This window comes from Nymphaea colorata, chromosome 3, assembly GCF_008831285.2.
Source record: "Nymphaea colorata isolate Beijing-Zhang1983 chromosome 3, ASM883128v2, whole genome shotgun sequence".
NCBI lineage: Eukaryota > Viridiplantae > Streptophyta > Magnoliopsida > Nymphaeales > Nymphaeaceae > Nymphaea > Nymphaea colorata.
The window spans coordinates 3,584,320-3,611,580 of NC_045140.1; the positions used below are offsets into that span (position 1 = coordinate 3,584,320).

At 39.0% G+C, this 27,261-nt stretch overlaps 3 protein-coding genes across 9 annotated transcripts; 2 read left to right on the forward strand and 1 right to left on the reverse strand.

Annotated features, from left to right (window-relative positions):
• Nucleotides 1-1,374: 1,374 nt before the first annotated feature.
• On the reverse strand, nt 1,375-11,543 carry LOC116250886 (uncharacterized). The gene is made up of 9 exons (XM_031624861.2): nt 10,531-11,543; nt 9,877-9,932; nt 9,704-9,786; nt 7,839-7,917; nt 4,556-4,666; nt 4,307-4,416; nt 3,324-3,407; nt 3,050-3,087; nt 1,375-1,731 (listed from the first exon to the last, which is right to left on the reverse strand). The coding sequence occupies exons 1-9, from the start codon at nt 11,396-11,398 to the stop codon at nt 1,661-1,663; spliced, it is 1,500 nt and encodes a 499-aa protein (XP_031480721.1). The 5' UTR covers nt 11,399-11,543; the 3' UTR covers nt 1,375-1,660.
• Nucleotides 11,544-13,625: 2,082 nt separating this feature from the next.
• LOC126409870 (uncharacterized) lies at nt 13,626-18,848 on the forward strand. Of its 6 annotated transcripts, none has more exons than XR_007572712.1 (4): nt 13,627-14,136; nt 14,228-14,406; nt 14,822-14,905; nt 14,990-15,440. XR_007572712.1 is itself a non-coding variant. In XM_050076547.1 (3 exons), exons 1-3 carry the CDS (start codon nt 13,996-13,998, stop codon nt 18,773-18,775), a joined length of 402 nt encoding a protein of 133 aa, XP_049932504.1. In that variant the 5' UTR covers nt 13,626-13,995; the 3' UTR covers nt 18,776-18,848. The 6 variants fall into 6 exon arrangements, 3 of the variants coding, with proteins under 3 accessions (XP_049932504.1, XP_049932507.1, XP_049932505.1); XR_007572713.1 differs by having other exon boundaries at nt 15,055-15,440; XR_007572714.1 differs by having other exon boundaries at nt 15,062-15,440.
• Nucleotides 18,849-21,263: 2,415 nt separating this feature from the next.
• LOC116250136 (beta-arabinofuranosyltransferase RAY1) lies at nt 21,264-26,693 on the forward strand. Of its 2 annotated transcripts, XM_031623570.2 has the most exons (7): nt 21,264-21,420; nt 21,548-21,876; nt 23,046-23,298; nt 23,425-24,222; nt 24,356-24,602; nt 25,086-26,037; nt 26,144-26,693. In XM_031623570.2, the coding sequence occupies exons 1-6, from the start codon at nt 21,415-21,417 to the stop codon at nt 25,529-25,531; spliced, it is 2,079 nt and encodes a 692-aa protein (XP_031479430.1). In that variant the 5' UTR covers nt 21,264-21,414; the 3' UTR covers nt 25,532-26,037; nt 26,144-26,693. The 2 variants fall into 2 exon arrangements, with proteins under 2 accessions (XP_031479430.1, XP_031479431.1); XM_031623571.2 differs by lacking the exon at nt 21,264-21,420 and having other exon boundaries at nt 21,736-22,924.
• The last annotated feature ends 568 nt before the right edge of the window (nt 26,694-27,261 follow it).

Below are 27,261 nucleotides of genomic sequence, written 5' to 3' on the forward strand. Positions count from 1 at the left end.
AATCGTGTTCTTCTACATTAATAGATTGGTTTTTGGTCTGCTCTCCTTGACTCTGGCTTTCCTCATCACTTAATATTTCTAGGTGTAATTGAAATCTTTCAAATTGGTTTGTGACTTTATTCGTCTTTCTTTTAATTGCCTTGTAAGAAAGCCTAGCGAGACGATGAGATTCTTTCGCGAAGGTACGTGTCGCTGTATACCATATTTGGCAGCTCAACTTCCATTTAGTCTTTTGCCGTCCGTTGATGATTCATACATTAAGGATGGGAGATCTGGAGTATCCCTCTGGCTTAGTGCTCAAAGACACTTTAGATTGCAAATAATGATTTACATATACGATTGGTTGCGATCCAACAACGATAATTCTTCTAATGAAAAACTTACTTTTGATGTCATGTCAATTGCAAAGGAGAAAACTTGAATCTATTATGAAACTTACAGTAATATAAAAAAGAGAAACATTCAGATTCCTTCTTGTCACAATATTTATCTTATCTAGGCTCTGAGATTCTTAACAATCTTCAGCTGTCTTTACTTTGTATGATTTTCACTAGTTCACTCCAGTATATCGTTTAGATTCAATGGCTCAAATTCCAGTTTCTGTTGGATGCTTGCATAATGATGCAGCCAGCGCATGAGAAAATAGGTGTTGTGGATTCTCAGTGGATTGTACGTCAAGTTGTTCCATCTCTTGGGAACTAAGTAAATGATGTTCAACCCTCAAAAGATTGAACTCCAAGAAGAAAATGCAGTTCCCTAAAGATGTTAAATTCCAAGAAAAAAATGCAGTTCACATGAAGTAGCTTATTTACTTTCAAAATTTTGTTTGATCTTCCGGGGTCAAGCAGAAAAAGGGAAAGCAGCATGGTAAGGGGTATTTTACAAGTGACAAGATCAAAACTTGCAACATGTCTTCACGGAGACACTTGCATTTTATTGATACTAGCAGGTTAGGGCAAGATGCAGAAATGAATGGACAATGTTCCAGGGTCTGATTTACAAATTAAAATGCAGAGAAGGCATATTTTGCAGCGAAAGGATTAAGTCGACCCAACTCTTCAACAATAAATAAGAGAGATAATTAGGCTTCTGGGACCAACTCAGTTCACTTCTTTGATAATAAAAGAGATAACAGCTAGTCTGCCAGTATCTCCTCAGTCCAATTCTTTGACAACAAATTAGAAAATTAGCTGGTCTTTAGTATTGGCCATATTTTTGTGGCAATTTCAGCTAACAATTTCAAAAAAAAAAAAAAATCACTGTTTATTTCTTTGTACAGAATGTGGTTTTTTTTTTTTGTATATATCGTAATTCATTTGGCTCAAACATGCTTGAAAGTATGATCGAACCGAACAATCACCTTTGAAGAACAAATGCAGAAAGAACGGCAACTATGTGCACCTCATAATGAGAATATGAAGAGCTTGCCGCTTGGTTGGCTGACCTGTGGCCATTCAATCAGAAAGCTGCCTGTCTAGTACAAGAATGGAGGCCTTTGCTGTTCTGTTTGTTTATTTTGCAACCACAAGTGACTCGAAAGCCTTCCATTCATTTATCAAGAAATACCATAACCTATTATCCCGTCATACAATTGCTGAAGAATTACCCCTTGCAAGCTCTATAGATTAACAAAGTACATGGCCAACGACTTTGACACGTTTTACATGTATCCCTTAGTGATCTGTTCTTGTAATTCCTGAAAATCCCAGGCATCATCAGCAGAATATTTTCCTACAAAATTAGAAAAAGCTACTTGTTATATAGTTTTCAAAAAATAGAAGAAATTCAAAGGCCAAAAGATGCTAATCGGAAAGGGCAAAATTATAACCAATGTGTTGGACAAAAAATCTCTGGGATCAGGACACAGTTCATGTATGCTGATGGTTTATGAATATGATGTTTTCTCCAGAAAACCACATGATCAAAGGAAACTCCAATCAATATCTTATTTTGGGCTATATTTTTCGAAGATACCATCTTTATGCAAATAAAAAATGGTGTGGAAGCTTCAAATGAAATTCAATCTCCATATATGCCATAGCCAATGCACAAATTTTCTAAGATGGGAAAGAAACAACCAAATTAAGGTATATATTAAGATAAATAAAAATGACAACTTTTTCAGCAAAAACTGCAAAATTTTCTTCAGAATATCAAAATAATATTGTGATATTATCGAAACATAATTTTTTGCCATATTTCGTGAAGCCACTATCAAAATTTTGGGGACATTGGTCACTATGCCGAAACATGCAGTACATGAAATTCCTTCTTAAGTATGTGAAAACAGAGCATTTGACACTTCAAGAAAAAAACAAGGAGACAATGACAGTTAACATCCATCTCCTAAATTCAAAATATAATAGCTCAAGTATATGTATGATGACATTCTATATATGAACAAGTGGTGAACATATCAACAGCATTTGCACAGCGTTCGGAAAAGTGAAGGATGATGCTTTAAGGCCATCAGATTTGGGAGAGTTAAAAAATCCTGAAAACAAAGTAAGCTAGAGCTCTAAATCACAGAACACATGCATCGGCATTCAATTAGACATCTACCTCCATCTCCCATGTTAGGTTTCCTTCTAACACAACCAAAAGGAAATGTTAACACACAGCTGGCATAGGCAAAGACAAGTCACAGGAAATGTCATGACTTTCTAGATGCAGAATTGATGTGCAATATTCTTGGTATAATTCTGCATCAGGTTCAAGCTTCTGATGCATCATGCAGGAACCCTAAAGTCACGTAAAACCCTAGCCAACTCAAAGATAATGGTTGTATAAGAGACGACAGACAAACCAACCAAAGGGATTCAGAAAAGCATAGAGAAAATACTTTGGGGCCGTCAGACCACATTTACACAAAAAAATAAGTTGGATAAGAGTCAAAGTTAGCACAAACTGGAGCAAACTATTAATTAGCTATAAATTCCAAGTAGGCAAAAATCCTGACGAATTTTTCCAAAAAGACCATACAGCCACAACATGCAGTAAATTAGGCCAAAAAAATATATGAGAATGCATAAAGAAAGATGTATTTTACCAATTAGGTCTCTTCGCAGGGCTGTAAGATGCGCACAACTGCAGACATTCAAAAAAGTGCTGTTAGAGCATCTGAAAGCCATCAATCTTTTCATCTCTTTCCCATTGTTCAGAAGGACTGAAAACATCTGGTCATACTACATATATGTTGCTTTCAACTTTCAAAACAAAATGTTCCCATTGAAAATCATCAACCACGTATCATTGCAGAAACGAACAAACGTCCACATTAAAAATGTCAAACCACATCGAATCTATTAGAAGAAAACAAATACCTGTCAAGGGCCTTCCCAAAATCTGCACACAGGGAGCGTATATATGTCCCCTTGGAGCAAGTCACCCTAAAAATCAAATTTTGCCTGCAGAACATGTTATAAAATTTCACAATCATTCACGTCTGACGTTGAAGTCAAATATGATCTTGAAGACTCCAACAGTTAGCTTATATATCTCTGAACAGAAGGAAAAAACTCAATTGCATGTTTATTTATTTGTTTAACATGAACGATTATTTATCTCACCAATTTTATGTGAAAGGCTACATCATACATGTCTAACTTTGTAAGACATGAAAAATACTGGAACTGCAATAACTTAATTTATTGAATCTAATATCAGCAAAGAAAACTCCATAAACCACATTTAAGTCAACTATGGATAGACCAAGACTAAGTGGTCTAAAGGAAAGGAAACTAATTTTTTCCTTTTTTTCATGTTAAACAACTCAAAAGAAAAGAGTATGCAATATTTTCAATGTGAACTTTGTAAATAGAACAAAAAGAAAGGTACATTTTTGAAACGCTAGGTTATTTTGACAGCATAAAAATGTCATCTTACTAAGATTTCTAAATGAACCCACAGTGAATGTTTAGAAACAAAGCAGATGAACTAAACGAGGCAGATAGATGTAATTGCTTCTCCCTTTGCAAAACAGCAGAAAAAAATTGGTCAAATAATTCTACATCATCAGATAGGAACATGTTCAGGCCAAACAATGCAACGATCATCCAATACGGCCCATCAAATTAGAAGGAGACCAGTCACCCATATTTATCCCTGCAAAAATTCTAAAATCCTTCAAGGTCATCATGTTTAATATGATACAGTAATGTGTTGGCAGTCTGCCCAAGCATTTGTATTGCTGGATACAGGAACATAGAAGTGATTTTTGATTCTTCATACTAGATCAGAAGTACAATAAGTCCATGTGAAGCATGTAACAAATTACAAACCCATAATGCAATAGTGATGAGCATACCTATCATCTAAACTGCGCTCAATATCAAACTGGAAAATTGAGACACGCCTAGCTGAAAGCTCAATTGTTTCTCCCCTTCTTGCTTTCTCATACAACTTTTCGCCTCCAACCTGCGCATAATATAAATAGAAAAAATAAATAATTAAAGTACAGATATATATCTGCAGTTTATGGGCACAAGGACAGGGACCATAGACCATCCATAACAAACTTATGCCTTTTAAAGTACAAAAAATGCAAAGGACATACCTTTATGGCAGAAAACATTGGAGGAACCTGCCATATCTCTCCACAAAAAGAAGCCGCAACCCGTTTAATATCCTCATCTTTTATATGTTCCCATGGCTCCCTTTGAATGACCTACACAGTACTTACTCATAAGTGAACTGGATTTAGTACAGCAAACCTTCTTGCACAAATAAGATTTTCCAAGTGGAAAAGAGAAAGTAATTACTATAGATGCTTAAGGGCGCAGGATAGGCCAAATCTATGAAGTCCTTAAAATGCATTACTATAGTACCTTAGAAAAGACAAAAAAGAAAAAAAGAAGATTATCAGGAAATGTTTGAACAGCACGGCTCATGCTGTTGAAGACTTAAAGCTGTTTTTCCCCTTCACTTCTTATGGTCCTTATATATGGACCTAATCTGAGGGATGAACAATAATATTTCTCAGTAGTGCTTTGTTTGTTACAGGATATTCATCTGATAGAGAAAATCCTATAGGCATTTTGTCATTTTATACATTTAAAGATTCCATTGGATGAGGAAACATCAAACTGGAGCTCCAATGTTGCAGCTTTCCCACTGAAGGAAGTGGACGAGCAGGGGGTGATCTGTATTATCTCAGCTAAAACTAGACTGAGAAGAGTCATTGTGGCTTCTGCTGGTCAGAGAGAATTCCGGAAATCTTGTTATAATGGGAAGGACGGACAAGAGGGGAAGATAAGGCAAAGCTGAGTCTGCTTGGGTGGGGGTTCTCTGATTGGCAGGGGAACAAAGAGAATCAAGGTGCTGTTTAATAACAGAGGATGGATGAGAAGGATGAATGTTTGGTTGGAGAGGAGTCTGAAGGGGAAGTGGAATGGCATTGAAGGACGTAAAGAGGGGATAATCTTGTCCAACAGGCACGTTCCTGTTCATGTGGGAAGATTTTTGATGCCCAGCAGGAAAATTAATGGCATGTGTACAGCCATTTGGGAGAGTGAAAAATCTTCATTAGATTAACCCTAACCTCCCTTAATAGAGTGGCAGTAAAAAATTGCATCTAAGTCCACATAATAAAATAAAATTATTAAACACCACTCACCCGTACTTTCTGAAATTCTAATAACCACCCAATTAAACCTTATTATTTTTGTCAACACTCCCGCTCAAGCCAGAGCATATATATCTATCATGCTCGGCTTGTTACAACACTTTGAAAACTATGTCTAATGGACGCAAGGTGCAGGTGGTGGTGCAGGTGCGGATGCGGCAATTTTCAAAAAAAAATTAGGTACACGTGCAGTGAGGATGTATATGTGTGTGTGTGTGTGTGTGTGTGTGTGTGTGTGTGCATGTATACAAATCATTTGTGATATGACTATTTAACTATTTAGTAGTCTTATTTATCTATATTTACATAAATAAAATTTTTGTATATAGATGATGATTTGATAAACACGTCTGCAATTTGCTCTTCAATTGAAAGACGAACTGTAGAGATGTCCCCACCTTCAATCATATCACGTATGTAATGACAGTCCACTTCAATATGCTTGCTCCTCTCATAAGACACAGAATTGTTAGTTACAGGTCATTGCCTTATTGTCACATTATCTTAATTGGAAATGGAACCTTGACTCCTAGACAGGTTTACTTAGTTTTAACCCACACCATCTCAACAGTTGTCTAAGGACTCTAAGCCATCGCCCTATACTCTAATTATTCACTAGATCTTGCAACTACCGCATAATTTTTACTCTTCCAAGTAATCAAATCATTTCCTACAAAGATACAATATTAAGATGTAGATTTCATGTCCTCCATTGATCATGCACAATCTACATCAATGTAGACAATAACATCAAGAGAATCACTTCTCTTAAATAGAAATCTTTTCCCAGGAGAGATGACCTGAGATACTTGACGACCATCATGGTTGCCAGACAATGAGCTTCTCCTGGTTTCTCCAAAAATTCACTTAATTTTCCCATCACAAGAGAGACATCTGATTGAGTAACTGTAACATACAAAAATTTGCCAAAGAGCGACCAATATGACTTACTACTTATCAGCTCTGAGTCCTCCACATATAGGCGGAGACATGGATTCATAGGAATATTCACAGGCTTAGCTTCAAGCATCTCTGTCTCCTTGAACAAATCAAGAACATATATCCACTACAAAACCACCAACACCCTCACCACTTCTTGCTACCTCTATCCCTAAGAAATATCTGAGTGGTCAAGATCCTTAGTAACAAAATGCTTTTGCAAGTACATGTTGGTTTCAGCAATTTCCTCCTCAAAATCCCTTGTAAGATAAGGGCTGAAATAAATGTATGCACATTATTGCCAAGTCTCTCTATGGTCACAAACTTAAAGATGAGATGCATAGTACACTGTCGTTTTCCTTTGCATAGAGCAGTAGGCAAGTAGTCATCTGCGAGTGAAGCCCCTATAGAATAATCACACTCAATTGAAGAATCCCCAAGCGAGTCAGAAACACGTATCACAAGAGGAGATGATGTTGGGGGACCACAAGCAGGAGTGCCAAGGGTAAACTAGTGAAGGATCTTGAAATCAAGAAGAAGAGAAGAAGAAGGAGAAGGAAAAGGATAAGACTCCAAAGAAATAGGAGGGACAGGCAATGGAAAATGTTCACTAGTTTCAAAATGCATATGGTTACCAATACTTGAAAAGTATAGGACAAACTCAAAGAGATGACATCTGCACTGACATACTCTTTACGGGTAATAGGATCATAAAACAGTATCCTTTTTTATTCTGGGGGTATTCAATAAATACATACTTAGTAGCTTGTGGGGACAAGTTACCTTGATTTGGTCCAAGCTTGAGAAGAAAGAAAATATAATAATCTAATGAGATACTATATGAAAAAACTGTTAGATGAGCATCACAGATAAGGTATAGACTTCTTGCACATAAAGATCCAACCTTCCAGCCAAATGAAAACTCTTCTCTCTAAAGTTGTCATCTGTCATCTAACTAACACAACCATAAAGGCAAAACCTTTAAATTCTATGAGATGGTCATGCCCATATTGTGCATTAAAATATAAAAGCATACAGATATAGACAGAAGGACACGTGAATCCCCCACCTAGGTAAGTTTACCATCCAAATCATGGGAACAATGCAAGGAGGAACTCAACGTTTTCTCTCAAGTCTCAACTTGCTTACAAAATTCAATTATTAACATAGTCTGAACTATGAAGTAAAGCAACTCCTAGCATCCATACAGTGTGAATATAATTTATATTCAGAAACCTGTGGGGCACTGATCATTAGTTGAAACTAACAAACAGACCGGTGAATCAGCATCCCAAGTTGAAGTTGCTTCTCCTAAACGAAAAACTCCACTATAACCTTTAAACATATCCTGAAACCTGAAATAAGAACATGAGTGGAAGATAAAAAACATATGACAGTGAAAAAGCATTCAAGGAAACAAAAATTGCAGCACAGCAGCAGCATCGTATAAACGTAGCTAAGCTCTACAGCCAGGTAAAAAGATGCAGTTCCGCAGAAGTTGCTCAACCCAATAAGAAACTGAGCATGGGATAAAGATTGAACCACCAGTTCAAACAGCACCAGGACCAGCTCAGCCTCAGGCTAAACCTCCTATCAAGCACAAACACAAGACCTGGATCCATGTAAGTCTGTAAACAGGGAATCAGGTAATAGTTTGTCTCGAGTTCGGCCAGATCATAGCCACAACGATGTTTTTACCTTAATCTGAGCTCTCTCTAAGTCAATGCCAAATAATCACATGAACTAGTCCACCCCAAGATCATGCAAAGTTGCATAGTGTATAACAATAATACGAATACTCATTTTAGTTCCTTTGTAGTTCGTAAAATTGGATCTAAATGCTTTGCAAAGCTCTCAAAGTAACCAGGAAATGCTTAAAAGCCCCCTTCACCCAATTCTTATTGGACTGGGGCATTCCATGTGATATTCAGGCTCCTTCTCACATTCAGTTAGCTGCGACAACTTCTAACTCCTTTGACCATTTGTGGTAGAACAATGGTCAAAAGCAAGCAAAGGGACTACTATAGAAGGACGGCTGGCTTTTATCATTCAAATTTCAATTAATGTATGTATGACAAGCCATTACCTGATCAACAAGTTAACCCCTAACTCCTAAGCATGTACCCAATAATAGCCAAGGTCTTTTGCTTTCCCCTATCCTTACTTTTAACAGCTAGAAACTTTTCCCCATCTTCCTTCGAACAGGCGAAAAGCCTTTTTCCATAGTACTCTTTCTCTCTTATGATTTTTGACGAACCAACCACAACTTGTTGATCGACAGTCTTCATATATATTTTGTATTTTGCTTTTTAAAATTTTCCTGGCTTCTCATAAGCCAGAAACAATACATGAGGTACCAGCAGATGTCCCGAAGGGGTTGTCTGATATGGGTAGGCTATACCTCCTAGCGTATATCCAGTAAGATGCATTAAGAGAAGCATGGTTTCTCTCAACGACTTGAAATGAGGAAGTGACCTTCCTTCTCTGCCACCTCTTAGAGAACAATGTTTTTTCTGCTTAGGTAAATCATAGATGATCCCGCCCCTGAAAGCTAAGATTATGACCTTTGACAACTATGATCCGTACAACTAGAAAAACCGGTAAGTACCAGTATCACTCCCAGAACCACCTAAAATTTTCAGGGCCTTGCATGAACTTTTGACATTTCAACCACGCCCAAACACCACAAAAATGGAGAACAATATGTGTCACAGTTAGCATCCACATGGCACCGTGACATTGTATTTTTAAGGCATGTAAATGAGTAACTCTAGCATCTGCATGGGCATATTCATAAAATTATGACAACTTATATTTTCTGAAAGCCTCAAAGACTACATTATTGAAAGTTGAAACTTAGAAATTCACAGATTTATTTGAATGAAAAAGAAAAGAGCGTGTGTTATATTCTAAAGGCAGAAGATGTAGAAAGATGAAGTATGACACGTTTAACTTATGTGTTTACAAGGAAAGCACGGAAGCTTTTAGAGGTCAAAATGAAAATAAAATTCCAATTCATTTCTTTAAATACCTAAAGCAACTAGTCTTCTAAAGAACAACGAACATGTGGTCATTTTTTTTCTAATACAATATCTTCAAACTATAAATTGCATTTTTACTAGCAAAAATCAGATAGCCTACCTTTCGACCTGCTTTGTTGCTTTACCAACACAGACAATCAACAAGCCAGTGGCCATAGGATCAAGCGTACCAGCATGACCAACCTGCAAAAAACTGGCTGTAAGCAATAGAATCCACCAAATAGTAAATAGGGCAAACTTAACGGTAGGACTTATAGAATGATATGTAAAAACCTTTTGCACTTTAACTAAGCGACGCAGCTTTCCACAAACTGTAAAAGAAGTCCAACCTGCCAAAAGAAAAGATAAGCATCAGACCGCTACAGTTACTAGCATTTTTGGAAAAAATCTCAATCTCTCCCATATTCTATGTGTATGGCAATGCAAAACATGTGGCTATTGGATAGCGGTTACCTATTTATGCACGTAAACACCCAAAGTACTAAATCTATATTGTTATATGGTGATTGGACAAAATGTGGATGTCAGCTTCCTATGTTATGCACCTAAACATCAAAGATATAGACTAACAAAATCTTCTGCCGTATCTTAAGAATATTAGTTAGAACTGCGGTTAAACTTTTCATACCTAGTAAGCGAAAAATATACAACAGGACAATTTCCGTATATCCCTGTACGAGAGTTCCATTATCATTGGCAGCTTGCTACTATGTGCTAAAGCATAATGGCGGACTTGAAAGCACGAGCACGACTCAGAATCACATCATGCAACGTTCTCAATTGTACTGTTACACGTATATTACTTCGAAGAAAAACGGTAGTTCCATGAGCATGAAAACAAGCGGGCACAATCTCGTTGATGGTCGAGAAAGAATGAGTTCACGGAAAACCCAAATGGTTAAACGCAGGAACGTAATAGAATAAAACCTTTGGGCTTATCAATCAATACGACAGTGCCAGAAGGACCATCCCACCGGGCAGGAAGAACGTCGCTGCGAGTTAATATATAGGGCTCCCCTGTAACATCCCCGACTCTAGACCCCTTGCTCAAACCCTTGAAGAATTCCTCCACCTTCCTTTCTGAAACCTCCACTTTCTTTCCCAAAGCCTCCTCCGGCTTCTTCTGAGGCTTCTTCTCCTTCTCCTTTCCGTCCTCGAAGAACATCAACCGCTTATCGTCCCCCTCATCTTCCCCTCCTTCGTGCACCTTCCTCCTCCTCGTTCCCTTCCCTTGCTTCTCCTTCTTCTCCTCGCCCGGCTGCAGAAAAGCGTTCTCGAGCCCCTGCCCGGGGAAGTACTTCTTCTCCAACTGATGGACCATCCGGTAATGCTTGTCCTTCTCCCATGGAAACGCGAATGCGTCGTAGAAGTATAGCTCCTCCTCCCTGGCGTGCAAGGTCGGGAACTCGACCACCTCCGGCCGCATCTCGACGAACTCCTCGCTTCCGCGCCGGCGTTCGTCGTCCGAATCTGAGCCATACATCCGTTTCCGGCGCTTGAGGTAGTACTTGCGCTTGGATTTATCCATCTCCTCCTCCCCTTCCTGTGGGCCAAACGAACCCATGGCTGCAAGGTCCTTGTCGGGGTTGTTGCGGGAACGACGAGGGGAAGCAAGCGGCAGGACGGGGTGGGAGGTGATGAGCTCGTACTGGAGAGGGAAGGGAGTCGACGAAAAGGAGGAGTGCGAGAGGAGGAGCCGGGAGGAAAATGTGGTCATGACCGTCGGTCGAGCCGCTGCGGCACGGGTAGCCGCCGGTCGCAGACGGAGGGTGAGCAGGCCGGCGCGCGCGGCCATGCTGGCGCCGGCAAGACGGGAAACCGTAGGTCCCTCCGGTTCGGACTTCGGAGCCTTCACCTGAACGTCAATGCAGATAACTTCATTAACCCGCTCATTTCTATGTCAATGAACTTTCAAGCGCCGACTCCGGTGAGACCCATCGCTCGGATCTGGATGGTTGTGGTGATGTCAAATCTCCTCGACTCTATTGTTCGTTTCGTGAAACAGAAGAAGCAGACACGTTTGTTTCCTCGAACTTTTTGAATGTTCTAATTAATTTTTTGAGTGTTTTGATGCCATCAAAAAATGTTTGAAAAAACTCTAGTTTTAGGTTGTTCATAATATATATATATATATATATATATATATATATATATATGTTTTTGGTGTGTCATGAAACAAACTAAGGAAGTTTTCAAAACTCATTAAAAAAAAAGTTTTGCATAAAACCAAGCTTTCATTAAACTAGATTATATGAAATGCCCCCTAATTGTTAAGTTTTATACGTAAATTGTCATGTTATAGTCTCGACTTCGCTAGAGCTAGACATGTTCCAACAACACCTCCTCCTCTCAATGGATTTCCGCATCCAAGGGGCTCAATGGCAAACCATCCGGGGTTTTATAAAAAGTGTCTAATGAATCTAACCAATTTTTGTGTGTATATGCATGAAACAATAATATAATGTTACTCTTCTCGAACAGTCACAAAAAGATCAAAATGCCACAGTTGAAAGGTTGCAATATGAGGGAGACATCAGACAAGTCACCCATAAACCCCTAATTCAACTCTTCAATTGGGCTTTTTTTTGCAATATTGATAATGAAACTAGACCTTTAGTTGTTCATGAGAATTTTAACCAAGATTGCCTCCATTTTTGTTTTCATTCTCTATGTCTCTAAGTTCTATGATTTCAAACTTGAGGAGAACACCTTTTTGAGAACTTTTTCTGAACATGCTTCACTCTTAGGCTTACAAGCTGTTATTTAATGGTTCAGTCAAGTATAATTATTTATTTTTTAAGTCATCAATGTGGATAAGTAATAAGCATTGAATAAACTTGATTTAGTTATATGAAATGCAAGTATTCTATATATTAGATCCTTGTTATTGCCACATAAACGGGGGTTTGTTTGATAGTAGAGACGCTCATGAATATACCTCAATTTCAAGGCAAGTTCATGAAACATTTGTTCTAGTGTTTCATGTATCTACCCAATTATTGAGGCAGATTCATAGGACATTCCCATGGTGTCCCTGGTGCCAAACACCTCTTATTAGAAGTTCATCAACAGCCCATCCCTAGTTGGGCCATATCAATCTCTGTCTTAAATGTAGATACGTTCTTAAAATCACATTTTCAAATCCACTAGTAGCAAAGAGAATGAAAGTGGATCATTCAAATTCTAGACATAATATATTTTTAAGAAAAATCAAGGGCTACAAGAATAACAACCCTAAAATTTGAGGTACTTTTTTCTTTGCATGTTATGATGTCACACAAACTACAAACCAAGTTCAAATATGGATTTACAACTAAATATGTTTACTTAAAGTACCATAAAAATAGCATAAGGAAAGGCATACATCATTTCCACTTAAAAATAATTATTCTTGCAACAATTAAAGCTTACATAAAATATAAGTCCTTTGATTTCATATCCACCTGCGATCTCTAGTGCATGATCATGTACTCAGGTTTTACAACAGCACTCATCATCTTATACATTCTATGGTTTGGCTGTCAACTTGATGGTTATGAGTTTTATATCTCAAAAGTTATGTTCATAAATACATGTCCCAATTATGAGTTGGAAGCGCTGGAATATATGCTTTGGTTTGATATTTGAAAAATATGATGTTCATGTAGGCCCTTTAGATTAGAAGTATGTACTTGAAATGCAACATGAAATATCCTTTCACACATTGTTTATTGGTTGTGTAGGTTTCTAGTAATTGGCAAAGCGTGGTTCCCTAACAAGGAATCAATTAAAAGAAAAAAATGTTTTAGACGTTTTGGGGCATTTACATAAAAAGCTTCATAGATATTTGAATTTTTCACAAGATCATCTTCAACAATAAAAATTAATTATACTTTAGACATGATCCTTTACATGAAAAAGGTAGAAAATGACAAAAAAAAGAGAGAGTGAAAACTCACCATAAAAGGTAAATTATTTACATAAAAATTATTTACCGGGTGACGAAAAGTGAATGTAAAGGGAACCTGCCTGAACGCATTGATATAATATGGTGTCCTCTCAGATTTATCCTCGCACTTTCCCTCTTCGAAATTCAGGGAAATTCCCGCGCAAATCCTTCTCCCGGAGTTCAGAATTTTCCGGAAGCAACAGAGGACGACGAAGACGGCGGTCACCTGCCATGGCGTCGTCTTCGCTGTTGGAAGGAGAGTGGGAGGTCTGCAACGACAACGGGTTCGTCTACAAGCGGCGGAAGAGAGACACCTCCGCCGCCTCCCACACGGTCGTTCCTCCCCTCCGTCGTCCTATCCCGCGGAGGAGTCCCGGCTCAGCAAGGAGCTGAGGAAGAAGGCCCTTCTGCAGTTGAAGGATAAGTACAGCCGAGAGATCGAGCAGTGGGATCAGCTGGTGCTGATGTTACAGACGACCAGGGAGAAGGCCGAGTCTTCAATCGTCGATTGCAGGCAAATCGCTCCTGCCGGTGATGAAGTCCGACCTCCGCCAGCTCTTCAGGACAGTGCATGTAACGTCTTGATTGATGACCTTCTCTTTCAGGTAAACCCTAGGTCGCGTCTGGACTTACGGATGTTTTCACCGTCGAATGGCCCAATTAGGTTTTGCTGGTTATTGTTTGTGCTGTTTGTAGGTTGAAGCTCAGGAATCGATTCTTCAGGATCTCGATGGGCTCTGCGCCACTGCGGAGGCTATCTGTGATGCACACGAGGAATCAATCAGGCAATCGTTGTTCGACCTCCCTGTTTGGGCGGACCCACTCTCTATCGTGAAAGATTTGTCCGTCCTCAATGCGGACAATGTCCAGGAAGAGTAAGCATAATTAGCATAATTTCTTTTTGTAACATATATCCTATAATCTAATGTTTCTTCTTTGATGTGGACCATTCCAATGAAAAGTATATCCTTTTCCTTGCTTGGGACTCCTGGTGCTTTTCTTCCATCTTGTGTTTCCGTACTTGGAAGGAAATGAAAGCAAGTCCAGTGAGAAGTCATTAGAATCTATCAAACAGCTGAAATGGATCTGTACAAGAATATATGTGCGAAATTGTCATTATGCGTACTTATTATTGTGTGTAAGGTTGGATTTTGGACTGCAAGTGTGAAGAAATGGTTGTGTCAGTAAATAATACATAGAAAGTAGGTGGCCGGAGCTAAGCAAAAGAACTTATCATGATATCCATCTGTTCTCATGTGGTATTACCTTTGTTTGGATTTTTGTATGTAGACGTGAACTGTGTATTATTGCACATCAGTGGTAGTGGGCAACTCAAGCGTTAGATGAACTTACTTGACAGAAGCATCATATCAGGTATCCCATATTCATTGTTCGAGTTTTACACTTCTGATAGAGATGCTTGTCATGTGTTGATTGCTGCATTCGGCTAAAAACTAGAACCATGCTGCTTGAGATGGCTTAGAGGACGTGTGATTGGGCAAGCAAAGTAAATTTGGTTGCAGTTTGTAGGGATGATGTGATCTTCGATGGCTGATGTGAAATGCGGATAGCAGAATTGCGAGATAGACTGCTAAATAAACCCCACCACCTGTCAGTTTGTCACAAACTTGCTTTAGTTGTCGGAAGCATAAAATTCAGCATTCATTGCTTGGTAGTTGGTACATGTACAGAGACTTCATTATTGGAAGCATGAATAAACTTTAGGCAATGCTGTGGCATTGACTCTGTTTGTGTGCATCCCACTATAAATTCTACTTGCCAGCTGTCAGCACTTGGCATTTTTACCAGGTAATATGCTTGTCTAGAGTGATGTTCTGGTCACTGTATCTGATTGGATGCTATCTTTTTATAATATGTTTGTCTAGAGTGATGTTCTGATTTCTGGTTACTCTATCTGACTTGATACTATGCTTCTTAAGTACAACTCTGGTGCATACTCTGCCTTCAAGTTCCCTGCCTATCCAACTGACCCTCTGCTGTTTTTCAGAAATACCTCATAAAATGGAGCAATGGCTAAAATACTGAGGGAATCTGAATATAAATTTGTGCATATTTAGAGTTAGATATTGAACCAAATAGCTATGTTAGTATTATGTACTATGTAGTATCACTGATGACATGAAAATATGCCACTGGCCCACTGGTAAATGCAGAATGCCTCCATGTTTCTTAACATGAGAATGGCATAGCAAGGTATGATTAGCTGTTGAACGCCTCAACATTTGATATGTTGAACAACAGTGAAGGCAATTTAAAAAATCAAAGTATCTGAATGAATATGTTGAGCATATTGATTTGTTCCGTGCTTGTAAAATGAAAGGTTTCAATGGTCTAGATTTTTGCAATCTGTGTTTATTTGAATTAAATGAAGGTTTTAGAACCTAGTGATTCAGGATTTGGCTCAGTGTAAATTGACTTGTGACTTACTGGGTCAACTTGGTTACTTGGCCTGGTTTTGTCAACTTCATTTTTGCATTATGATAGTCCTTTAACTTATTTTAATGTTGATATATTATATATAACATGTATAATAATGTATATGCGCATATAAAATGCAAGTTTTAGTTATATGTTTGCCACAATTACATTATTAATATGTGTATATGCATCTTCTAAGTAACGTGGTGAATACTTGATTGCGTGGTGTGTATCTACAATTTCTAATCTCATTTACGTAGTTTGTTTTGTAATATACACACTTACACTGTATACATTAATGACTCAGTTAAACCAACCTGTGACTTGAGTGACTTTACCAAAAGTCTGCTGACTTAGCTGAAACTCAGATGACTAGGCCTGGTCATTTCATGACTCAGATAGTTGTTGCAGGTTCCTGGTTTCTCTATTTTTTGATGGGGTAGGATTGAGTCACCAAGTCGACTTGGCTGGCTTGGCCAAATTTTTAAAAATAGAAATAAATAGATGAAAATAGGTACATTAGTATTTCATAGTTGCTTAGGTGGAGCATATGTGGGAAAAGTAATCTTAACCGTTAATGTCCAGACAGAAAAGAGAGACAATGAGAAAGAGAATGATGTAGCCTCTAGTTTTCTTTGCCTGATCTAGCAGAAGCCTTGGGTATAACTTTTGGAAACGTGAGCAAACTTGAGATTCTTGCACAGAAAGAGTTAGAAAAGAGAAGTGGCAGCCATCAGCCATCAGATGTGCAGCTGCATTATTTTGACTATCCTTCCAAACTACATTTACCTGATACCAATATTACAACTGCAGTCAAGACTATCAATAGATAAACCACACCTCTATGATAATTGACCCATGTTATCCATATCACTCCATACCATAGTATTTTGGCTGATGCATATCGTACAAGGCTGATACATGTTATTTATTATTTATTATTTTTTCATTTTACATAATAAATATAATTTATTATGGACGAACAACCCATGCCAATGCCAACATTCAATGATTATCCCATTTAGTGACCTTGTTCTCTGTGCTAGGAGGGTTGAGAAGAATTAAAAAAATCTTTTAGTATATATCGTGCAAAGAGAGAAGATGGATGCTTTCTGGTGAAGAAGGTTTGAATCTTTGGAACCTTTTAGAGCCACAAATTTTTATGTAGTTGTACAATGCGAGGGAATGAAGAGCCCACATCAAACAGGTTTTAGATATGCACAATCTGCTATTATTTGTTCCTTTTAGCATTCATAGAATGGGCTTTGAGAATCCTAAATCTTGAGCCATGTAAAATTTTTGCTTTTATGCCTTATCAAATGCTGAACAGAAAATGTTGAATAAGATATGCGGTTTTACTTGATGTGGATTGATTGGACATCACAGGAAATTGGGAATATATGTATTGAGTGCTGGAGAGGACAGGTATTGCTTTAAAGATGTGGCTTTTACATGACTAACTGCTTGGTAATAGTAAGCAAAAGCAATACTTTAAGGTTGTGTTTGATAACTTCAGATCTTAGATCCGAAACTGCATTAAAACATGTGCTTTGGATGATCCTCAGTTTATATCTCAGTAGTACATTTTAAAAGGTCGGAATTTTTTTCTTTTTAGGTGTTGGGTGGGGTTATGAGTCCTGTCCTTTAATATATGGATCTGGGATCTTATCCACGGTGAAACAAACACAACCTAAGTGTGTGCTTGACTAATCCAAAGTTGTCACAAATTTGTGTTCCTCTGTTGGAAAGTCTGGCATTCCTGATCCAGACAATGGAAAAAAATGTCTTGTATGAGCTACATCCAACTTCTCCAATTCTAAAATGATTCTTTTTTCAACTGTTTGTTCTCATTAACAAGTATATTGAGATGGATACTGGTTTATAAAATAGGTTTTATTTGCTTGTAATTCTTCTGAATATGGAAAATCATCTACGGTTCTGGAGCTTTGGGGTCTTTTGATGGTTAAGTTGAGATTATATGAAGACTGAACAGGCCTTTGGATCAATTTATTTTGAGTCGAACCCCTAAAAATAAGTAATCGCATGCGTAATGGCAATATTTTTACAAGCCCAAGGCACTTTGAATTAATTTACTTTTGAGAAGGCAATTTGAGTTTAGCTTCCACGCACATAGAATGTCTTCCCAAGCCCACGGCACAATGAATAATTTACTTTTGAGAAGCCAATTTGGCTGAAACCCTAAAAATAGTTAATTTCATGGGTAACTGGAGTGTTTCCACAAGCCCAACACAGTTGTCTTTCCATTAGATGCTGCTAAGCGATTGAGGAATATTATTTATGGCATCTTGACTGCTCAGTGAAGTTGCGCTGCCTTTGGAACCCATACCCGGGGGCTGGCTTTTTGAGCTAATGACTTTCCTGGTTCGTGTATCTGCTGGACAATGTTTGTCGTGCTGGTAGTGTATTCTGCAATCAATTGTGATCGGGCTTGCCGACAGTATATTCAGTGACCTGGGCTTGTCGTGGTGTTTTATTCTTACCTGTTGAAACTAGATGTTACATAAACATTTAAAACTATATATATATATAATTCATGGTAGCACATAATATTTTATAGTTGTCAATTTATAAAATGAAGAAATTGTTTTTGCTAAAGAATACATGACTCAGTTGACTCGGCTGAGTTTGGTTTTTACTCGGTACTATCATTTTCTCACGAAGTTCTCTTGCCCAATTTGCCAACCGTGTTGCATTGAGTACAGGTGGGGTCCGTGGAAAGAATTGAGCCGTCCAGGTGGGACCGGGTCCGGATTATCGCTAGCTGGGCTGGTGCAAGATTGTTAGCGAAGGATGTCAAAAGTGTGTATCCAGGTTTGGATATCTCGTTGACATTAATTGATTTAGTCGATTTCTGTGTGGATTCTGAATCCAATCATCTAACTCTATTGGATTCACTGAACCCAAGTTAGGCCTTTTTGTTTGAAAAAAAAAAAAAAAAAAACTGCGCACGTCATATTCCCGGTGGACCGATCAATTACAACTTCCTGCGTCTAAAGTGTGTCAACATAATGCCAGCGTTGAATGGTAAGGCCGTATATAATCAATAGTGAAGATAAGCGTCCTGCTCTTCGTGGGCTTTACTGCGCTAAATGCCCTAGTAAATTATGGGTGCTATGAAAGACGATGTTGGGTTTTTCCGGGCGACCGAAAGGGTCATCTCATTACTTGGGTCAGAGCCAAAGCTCCATTATTCTCCTTACCCAGGGTTCAAAGTTGCATTGCAACCAGACTGGATTTCGAATTGCAAGCATTCCTTCAACGTGCCCCAACCCTCCTGTTTGCCCTTTAGGGCCTTCAATCCTTAATTTTGGATCATTTTTATTTATGCTTTCATTTCCACAAATTGAATTGGACTAAAGCATATCCAAATTCTATTAATCTGATTAAACTGGATGACTTGATGCCTTCGTCTGGAAAAAGAACCGACCTCATGTGGTGCAATGGGTTGAACTTGTAAATGCTAATGCTATTACATGGTGCAATTGATATCCTTTTGCCCCTTGAAATTTTGGAGTAAGAATCTCATGAGACCTATTCTTTTTCTTCACAATCCTCCCAATTAGAAAGAAATCGCTTGTCCAAGTCCTATTGAATGTTGAGTAACTGATCCTTCAGTGCTTGTACTCTTTACGGAATGAGGCCAAAATGGATTTTGTTCCACCAATCTAACCTAATGGGTTCCCAGCTTTCGAAATAATCAAATCATATGATAACTTGACTTGGAGATGTTCTAGGCATTTCTAGTTGTCTCCTCATAGCCCTGACTCATGGCTTTGCATTTGAAAACTTCAAAGTACCTCTTCCACTAGGGACTCTAGGGTTCTCAACCATCAAAAGGAAAAGTGCACCATAATAAGAAGTTCCCCTTGAGAGAACTTCTAGAGAAAACTGCGAGTCTAGATGGTGGCCACTGCTGATCATGGCTCAATTCATGGCGTTTGACATTGTCTGTCCCTCATGCGATAAGATCTATATTCATCTTCAATGATATGCATATTAGTATGCAACGAAAGCATTAAAAGAGGTACACGATCGAGGGCTGAGGGTGCGACCAATTTTGCCATCTTCCCCTAAGAGCGCTGGAATCCCACTTTTTAAGGTGGATGCATGGAACAATAACATGTTATTACCATTCCCAAACAGCCTCTAAGGAAATATCACACAAGTTGTTGGTCCCTCTCATTTTGAGTTGAGATTCATACAATGCCTCAAATTTTCCAAGCTACAATCTTTGCGCAGACAAAGATGGCAAAAGCCACCCGGATCCATCCTGGTTGGGCGCCTCTCAATTTCCATTCAGAGTGCCCTTCCTCTCTTCTGTATCACTCGGATTGTGCCCATGTGTAACTTCATCTCATCACTCAAGTTGGACTCCCTGTATTAGCCTGGAACACCCTCTCCTCATGAGTGAGAGGTGGCTAAGAAGCTTCCTCAATCCGGCCACTGCCACTTGCACAGCCCCGCCTGGACTCCCCAATTTCCTATTCTCTAATAGCTTGAGGTTGAAGATCGTGTACATCTGTCAATGCTTTCCTAACCCTTCTTCTACCAGTTCCTTGTCAGACCTAAAATCTAGATTATATTTAGCTCTCCTATGTTTAGGGTAAGGGCCTCCAGATCCACCAAAAAAGAGTTGTGTTTGTTTCACCGTGGACCTATGATTTGAGATCCTTACAATCTCAAGTTCATGGAGTTAAGGTCTCATCTGACCTTAAATCCGTAGTTTTTTTAACATGTAGAATCTATACTATTGATATCTCAAAACACACCCTTTAACTCAGTTTCAGATTTTAGATCTAAAATTATCAAACGATGAGGTCTCTGCTATTCTATTGGCTTCAAGGCTACGTATAGAAGAGGTGGTTGTCAACTTCCTCTGTCAATTGGTTGATATGTTGGGAAACATCCGATCTAGAGGGGTAGTCTCAATTGACTAATGTATAAGGGTGGGCAGTGTCAAAAAGGACAATTGTAAAAGATAAAGAAATGAAAAATAAAAGTCGAAAAAAACGAGTCTAAAACAGAAAACCCCGTTTATATGTATATACATATAAAGTATTTAAGATACTACGCCCTCCGCCGTCTAAAGGTTTTTTCCCTTTCCGTAAGATAATGATTTTATTTTGAAGAAACTTTTCATTTCATGCCTGTAGATTCTGCCAGGAATGAATTTGGCTTCATGTATAAAATTAAGTGACGGATCTGTCAATAGCTGATAAGTTAGCGACAAATATGGAAAATAATTTCGGCGTCCGATCGAACCATCTTCCGTTAAAAGGCAGCTCCTTCCCTCTCGCCACCACGGAGAACAACCGGCTCTGCGCGTCAAGTAGTTCCTGTGTCTGCTGCTTTCCTCAACAGTCAAAACCCCTGGCAGCAGACGCCATTACCAGTTTTCCAACGGAGTTCTCCAGATTGCAAATATGAAGGTTGGTGGTCTTCTTCTTCCCCCAGAATTTCCAAAATCTGAGTCATAATTTGCCAAGTTATCGTTCCTCTGTTCGTTATTTCCACTTGTACTCATTGCTCTTGGTCGTTCGTCTGGTGAGTTTGCAGGCGGGACTGCGGTCTATTTGGCTCTGTGGATTCCTGCTGATCTCGATCTCTCTCTATGCAACCCAATTACTGCCTTCTCTGAGGGAAGAGGTCGAGCTCACCCAAGACAGAGATGGGGATGCTTCGTCTCCTGGACCATCGGTGACCATCTTCTCTTCTCCCCGCCCGTTCTTTGGGGTTGTAGGGGATAGGCAGCTCTTGGCGGTTCGTTCGTGGTTGGCTCTCTCCCCGGAAGTGCAGGTGGTTTTGTTCGCGCAGAACGCATCGATGCGATCCCCAATTCGAAATCTCGGGTCCAGGGTCTCGATCGAGACCGCTATCGATTTCACGTGAGCGACCGTTCTTATGTTGGTCCTTTGTTGGTTCTTTGACTTACAGTCCGTTTATTCTTTGATAGGACGTTTGTTTGTCGTACTTGATTAGTTGGTAGCTGATACTTATCCTTTTTGGTGGATCCATATTATGGGACATGCATAACGTTGGCGAATTTAGGTTCTCAAGATCGAGATTATAATGAATAGAAGCGGGACTTCTTCCGTGATGGAAGGAAATGGATAAAATTTGTCAGGTCTTAAATGAAAGCTAAATTTCTTTGAACTTCGATGTTCAACTATTCAAGTAGTGAAGGTTGGCAAGGTTCTTCCTTATATTGGGCCCGCGTCGTTTAATACTAATGAAGATTTTTGAGGGTCCTATCTGTTAGTGAAAGTTCAGGAGGCGGTTGCTAGTTCACATGGGTTGGATGGTTAAGATTAAGTAATAACGCCGACTTGGTTAACCATTGACATTGAGGTTCAGGTAATGGAAGAAACTTCTGGCAATGCTATTGTTGTGCATGAATGGCTTCATGTATTAGAAGTTTAATAGGGTTCGCTGGTAGGATCGTGAGGGTTGCAGAAATTAAAATTGAATGATCGCCCTTTTATGGGGATGTGTTGATAAACTGATAGTAGATAGATTAATGTTACCAGTGGCAACCCTTTTGCCACCGGGGATGTGGGTCCGTGCCGAAGCTTCACAGCTTGATGTTAAAATATGATAGGTTTTCTTATGAATAGCATAGTAGCCTTTTGTGCTATTCAAACATTACCAAGATCTGTGAAAATATCCATCAAAGTGCTAGTTGGCAAAATCGAAGTGAGTCATAGGTTGGTCAAGATCCTAAGGGGCCATTTGGCCACCATAACAAACTTTTATTGTTCCACGAATTTGGCTCAATAATTGAGGCGGATTCATGGAACAATATAACCCAATGTTCCATGAAGTTGCCCCAATTTTTTGGGTCAAGTTCATGGGGCTATAACAATTTGTTATTGTTGCTAAGCAGGGCCAAAAGGACTAGTTGCACCCAAAGTGAATAACCTTCCTTGGTGCAAGGTATCATAAAGCAAGTTCTGCAAGACTTGCTTCAGTGCAATTCATTTGTTATGTTTCACCTTTTAATGGAAAGTTTCTGTTTGTCATATAGAGTCTGATTTCAGATACTACCATATTCCAGATTTCTGGACACTCCATTTTTCCATGCCATGGTTGCAAGAGCGCGAGCTTCTGGATCAAGCATCTCTGTTCTGATTGATTCTGAAACTTTGTTGTTACCCAGCTTCATTTCTGCTTTACATTATGTTTACACACTTGATCACAACTGGCTCTTTGTTGCCAAACCACGTCACCTTTCTCATTTAAAATTCCACTTGGACAACCTTGGTCGCCAATGGGTATGGACAACTGGACAGAAAATAACAACTGAGAAGGTACCTTAGAAATTGGATATTTATTCTTATCATCTTATGCATGGGCATTGTGTTCAAAATTACTTTTTATCATACAAACTTTTTTGCTAATGAATTATTTTCATGTAAATTTTTTTGTATCATCAGTTGGAAGAATTCTTAGTGCATAATTGGCAAGAAAGCAATTATAGTGGCAGGTGGCTGTGGGCATGGAACACTGGCAATCTTCCTCTACATGCAGGTGTCCTCCCTTCTTTCTTGTATGGCAAAGGTTACTACAACGAATGGCTTATGCATGAGGCCTTGTCTACAGAACTTCGATTTGTCTTTGATGGAACAGATGTTGCATCTGCTTTTTACCCAGAAAACTTTGGGTCGGAACACAGTCAATCTCCAATAGATTCAGAAGTTGTACCACATAACAGACAGTGGGAAAGTGAGGCCAATGCTTACCTTGCTGCGGCATATGGATCATTTTACTCCAATATGAGCAAGGTTTCTTATAACATGCCAAAACTCATCAGATGCGGTGCACAGTTTATGATTTCAAATGCTTCAATGTGCATTCCCTCAGTTCATCAAAAGCCTCCATTTCTTAAGGCTAACAGGATGTTGGGAATATGGAAGGATACATTTGTTTCTCTGCAAAGCAAAGGAAAGGGATATATTTCATGCATAGAGAAATGCAATTCAGCCAGCAGTCAACTCGATGTATCTACCATACAGAAACCAGAATCCAAATTATCTGTGCCATCACTTCCGTTCTCCTTAAAAGAACTCCTTGAAACAGTTGCTGATGATGAAAAGACTGTTGTTCTTGCAGTAGCAGGAAATAATTACAGGGATATGCTTATGAGCTGGGTTTGCCGATTACGACGTATTTCAGTTTCAAATTTTATACTGTGTGCCCTTGATGATGAAGTTTACCGGTTTTCCTTCCTACAAGTATGACACCTGCTCTCATTGTACACAGCTTTATGTTTTGTTCCCATCTTTCCTCCCTATTATTTCTATATGACCATCATTTTTTAGGAACTAATGTGGAAATCATTTTTGAACCTAATGATTTTGATTACAGGGATTGCCTGTCTTCAAGGCAGCATTATCTCATTTGGATATTAGCTTTGATAACTGCCATTTTGGCACCAAGTGCTTTCAGAGGGTGACAAAGGTTAAATCCAGAATAGTCCTGAAGATCCTAAGGATGGGTTACAATGTGCTTATGAGTGATGTAGATGTGTACTGGTTCAAAAATCCACTTTCTTATCTTCATGCATATGGACCTGCTGTATTAGTTGCACAATCAGATGAATTCAATGAAACTGGTAAGTTGATATTTCTGTTATTTCATCTCAACAAATCCTAGTTCAGCATATAAATACTTTGTTAATTTCTGATTTCAAAAATACAATTAGAATATTGGCAGTAGTTGACATAAAAATAAGTCCTTTTTATGCTAAGTTGGCTATTTCAAATCCTAGTTCTGACTTCATTGGAAGAATTCATAATTGTGATCTTAATTTTCATTGAGCTTAGACCATCCTTTAGAATTTAACATGAATGCAGGCAATGTATTGCAACAGGATTCATCCTGGCCCTTTTTCCCTTTCTGGTTTACAAGTTACTGACTTGACCATTTTTATGATGAGATACTATGACCAGATTTTGCATAAGTCTGGCAATTGATTTAGCAGTATTTCTCCCATGTGGAAACTCAATCAGGAAAACCCAATCATCACTATGTGCTTAAGTCCTCTAACTCCCAAAATATTGCGATCTATTGATTATATGTGGCTTTCCCATTGCAGTGCCAATAAATTTACCCCGGCGCTTGAACTCAGGTTTCTATTATGTTCATTCAGACCCCGCCACAATTCTTGCAATGGAGAAGGTGGTGACGCATGCATCCACTTCTGCGATGTCAGAGCAGCCAAGTTTTTATGATGTACTGTGTGGTGTAGGTGGTAAAAACCGCATTGGAGATAATAAGTGTCATGAACCTCTGACTAATGTCACGGTTCATTTCTTAGACAGGAATCTCTTCCCAAATGGAGCTTTCCAAAACCTGTGGAGGAAAAAGAATGTGACAGCTGCCTGTATGAGGAGAGGATGCATCACTCTTCATAACAACTGGATTAGTGGGAGGAAGAAGAAACTTCAGCGTCACATTGCCTCTGGTCTGTGGGAATATGATGTGGTATCTCGATTGTGTCTACAAAGCTGGCAGGATCAGAAGTTACATAGTTATGTCTGATCATTATGTCCTTCATAGGTCTATTTCATCTATAGCTTGCTTTTCTTTGGAGATTAACCAATGGGTTGCGGTCTGGCTCCTCTGGTGGATGTATCGAGCCCCTTTTCCATTGCGTAGGTTACACCTTCCCAATATGCCAGACTTCAATGGTTATTTCTCTATGCATTGAGATGAAGAAAAGGAAAAGGAAGTGATATTTTGTGGCATCATTTTGATGTCATTAGTCCCTTTCTTCGGCTTCATATGGGCACCAGTATGTTGATGAATGTTTACACTTGATAGCTTATGGCTATCTTTGTTTGAAAATCAAGGACGATGAAGATTGAAAAGGATGATGCTGTACCGTATGTGAAGAAGTTTTGCCTGTTTGCTTGGTAATACGACCCTGAGCAGTAGGGCATCAAACCTTGCCTGTTTGAGTGGGAGGGCGACATAAAATACTCCAGAGATTGTTCAGCTGGATGTTTTTAAGAAGGCTTCACGTTCTCTGGTTTTGAGAGGAAGAGGTAGTTTTGTCATAGAATAGACAAGTTAGTTTAACGTTGAGGATAACATATTACAACTTGGCCTTGGAATTTAATACTAATTCTTGGTTTTCTTGATTATTGGCAGGGAAGCTTAAAAGTGAAGTTGCGCAGAAAAGTTCACGAAAAGATGAGAATAGGCCTTTATTGGCCCTCATAACAGAGTTAAATGCATGATATTCGAGGAAGGGAGAAATGCATTATTGTCATTTCATTTGATTTAACCAAGCTCTACCCTGTATTGGTGGATGGTATGGATGTGTATCTCATTTCCGCTTGCAGCTCGTAGAAACAAAGAGGACTACATCCTGAGGCGATTTTGTGGGTACTTTTTGGGACTAAGAGCAAAATGTTGGGCTCCTGACAGGATTCCTATGTAGAAAGCTCATTCAGAAGCTCGAACATGAATAATGATTCAGGGGACCGAATCAATGGAAGTTCATACTGATTCTGAAGCACATCCATCTTTATGTAGGTGGTGAAACCTGTCTTTTTCCATCCTTTATCAGCAGAAATATGTATCTTTTTCCCTGAATGATAAGATGGGAGTCTAGACGGACCCCTGCTTGTATATTGATATCAAAAGTTGTACACTTCGGCATTGAGCTACGCAAATAAAATATATATCAGGTGGCTTACCTTTCCTGTGCCTGACTTGCTGCCTCTGTCATCCTGCACAATTCAGTTGCCATATCGTGGTTGGGGCCTTTAGCTAAGGTAATTCTCACCCATTGAACTTTTGCAAACGTAACTGAGTATCAGCAGGGATAACTTCATTCTTAGTGTTGCTTTCCAATTATTTTCTAGCTTCTGCAACATGGCTCCATAGACCGCGCCAATGACGTCTACCATCGAGAAGCCTTTCAGTCTCCTTTTACAATTTTTTAGTCTCCTTCTCCATCGAAAGTCCATCTGCTTCAGAACCCAGTCTAACATAAGCATCTCTGCTGGATCTTGGCCATCTTGGGCTAATTGCTATCTTTATGCCCATTTCCATTTCTATTCAAGCTCCACTAGGGGTATTTGAATTCGAGGATATGAAATGTTACGTGGCGATAAATTATCGGCGTTCTGATGGACAATCTCGCCAGAGCATTCAAACATGTGGATGATCCATCCACGGATGACAAATCAAAATATCCTCGAAGGAAAGGAGGGAAAAGTCAGGCTTGAGGGTCTTCGACTTTCTTAGCCTGCAAAAGAAGC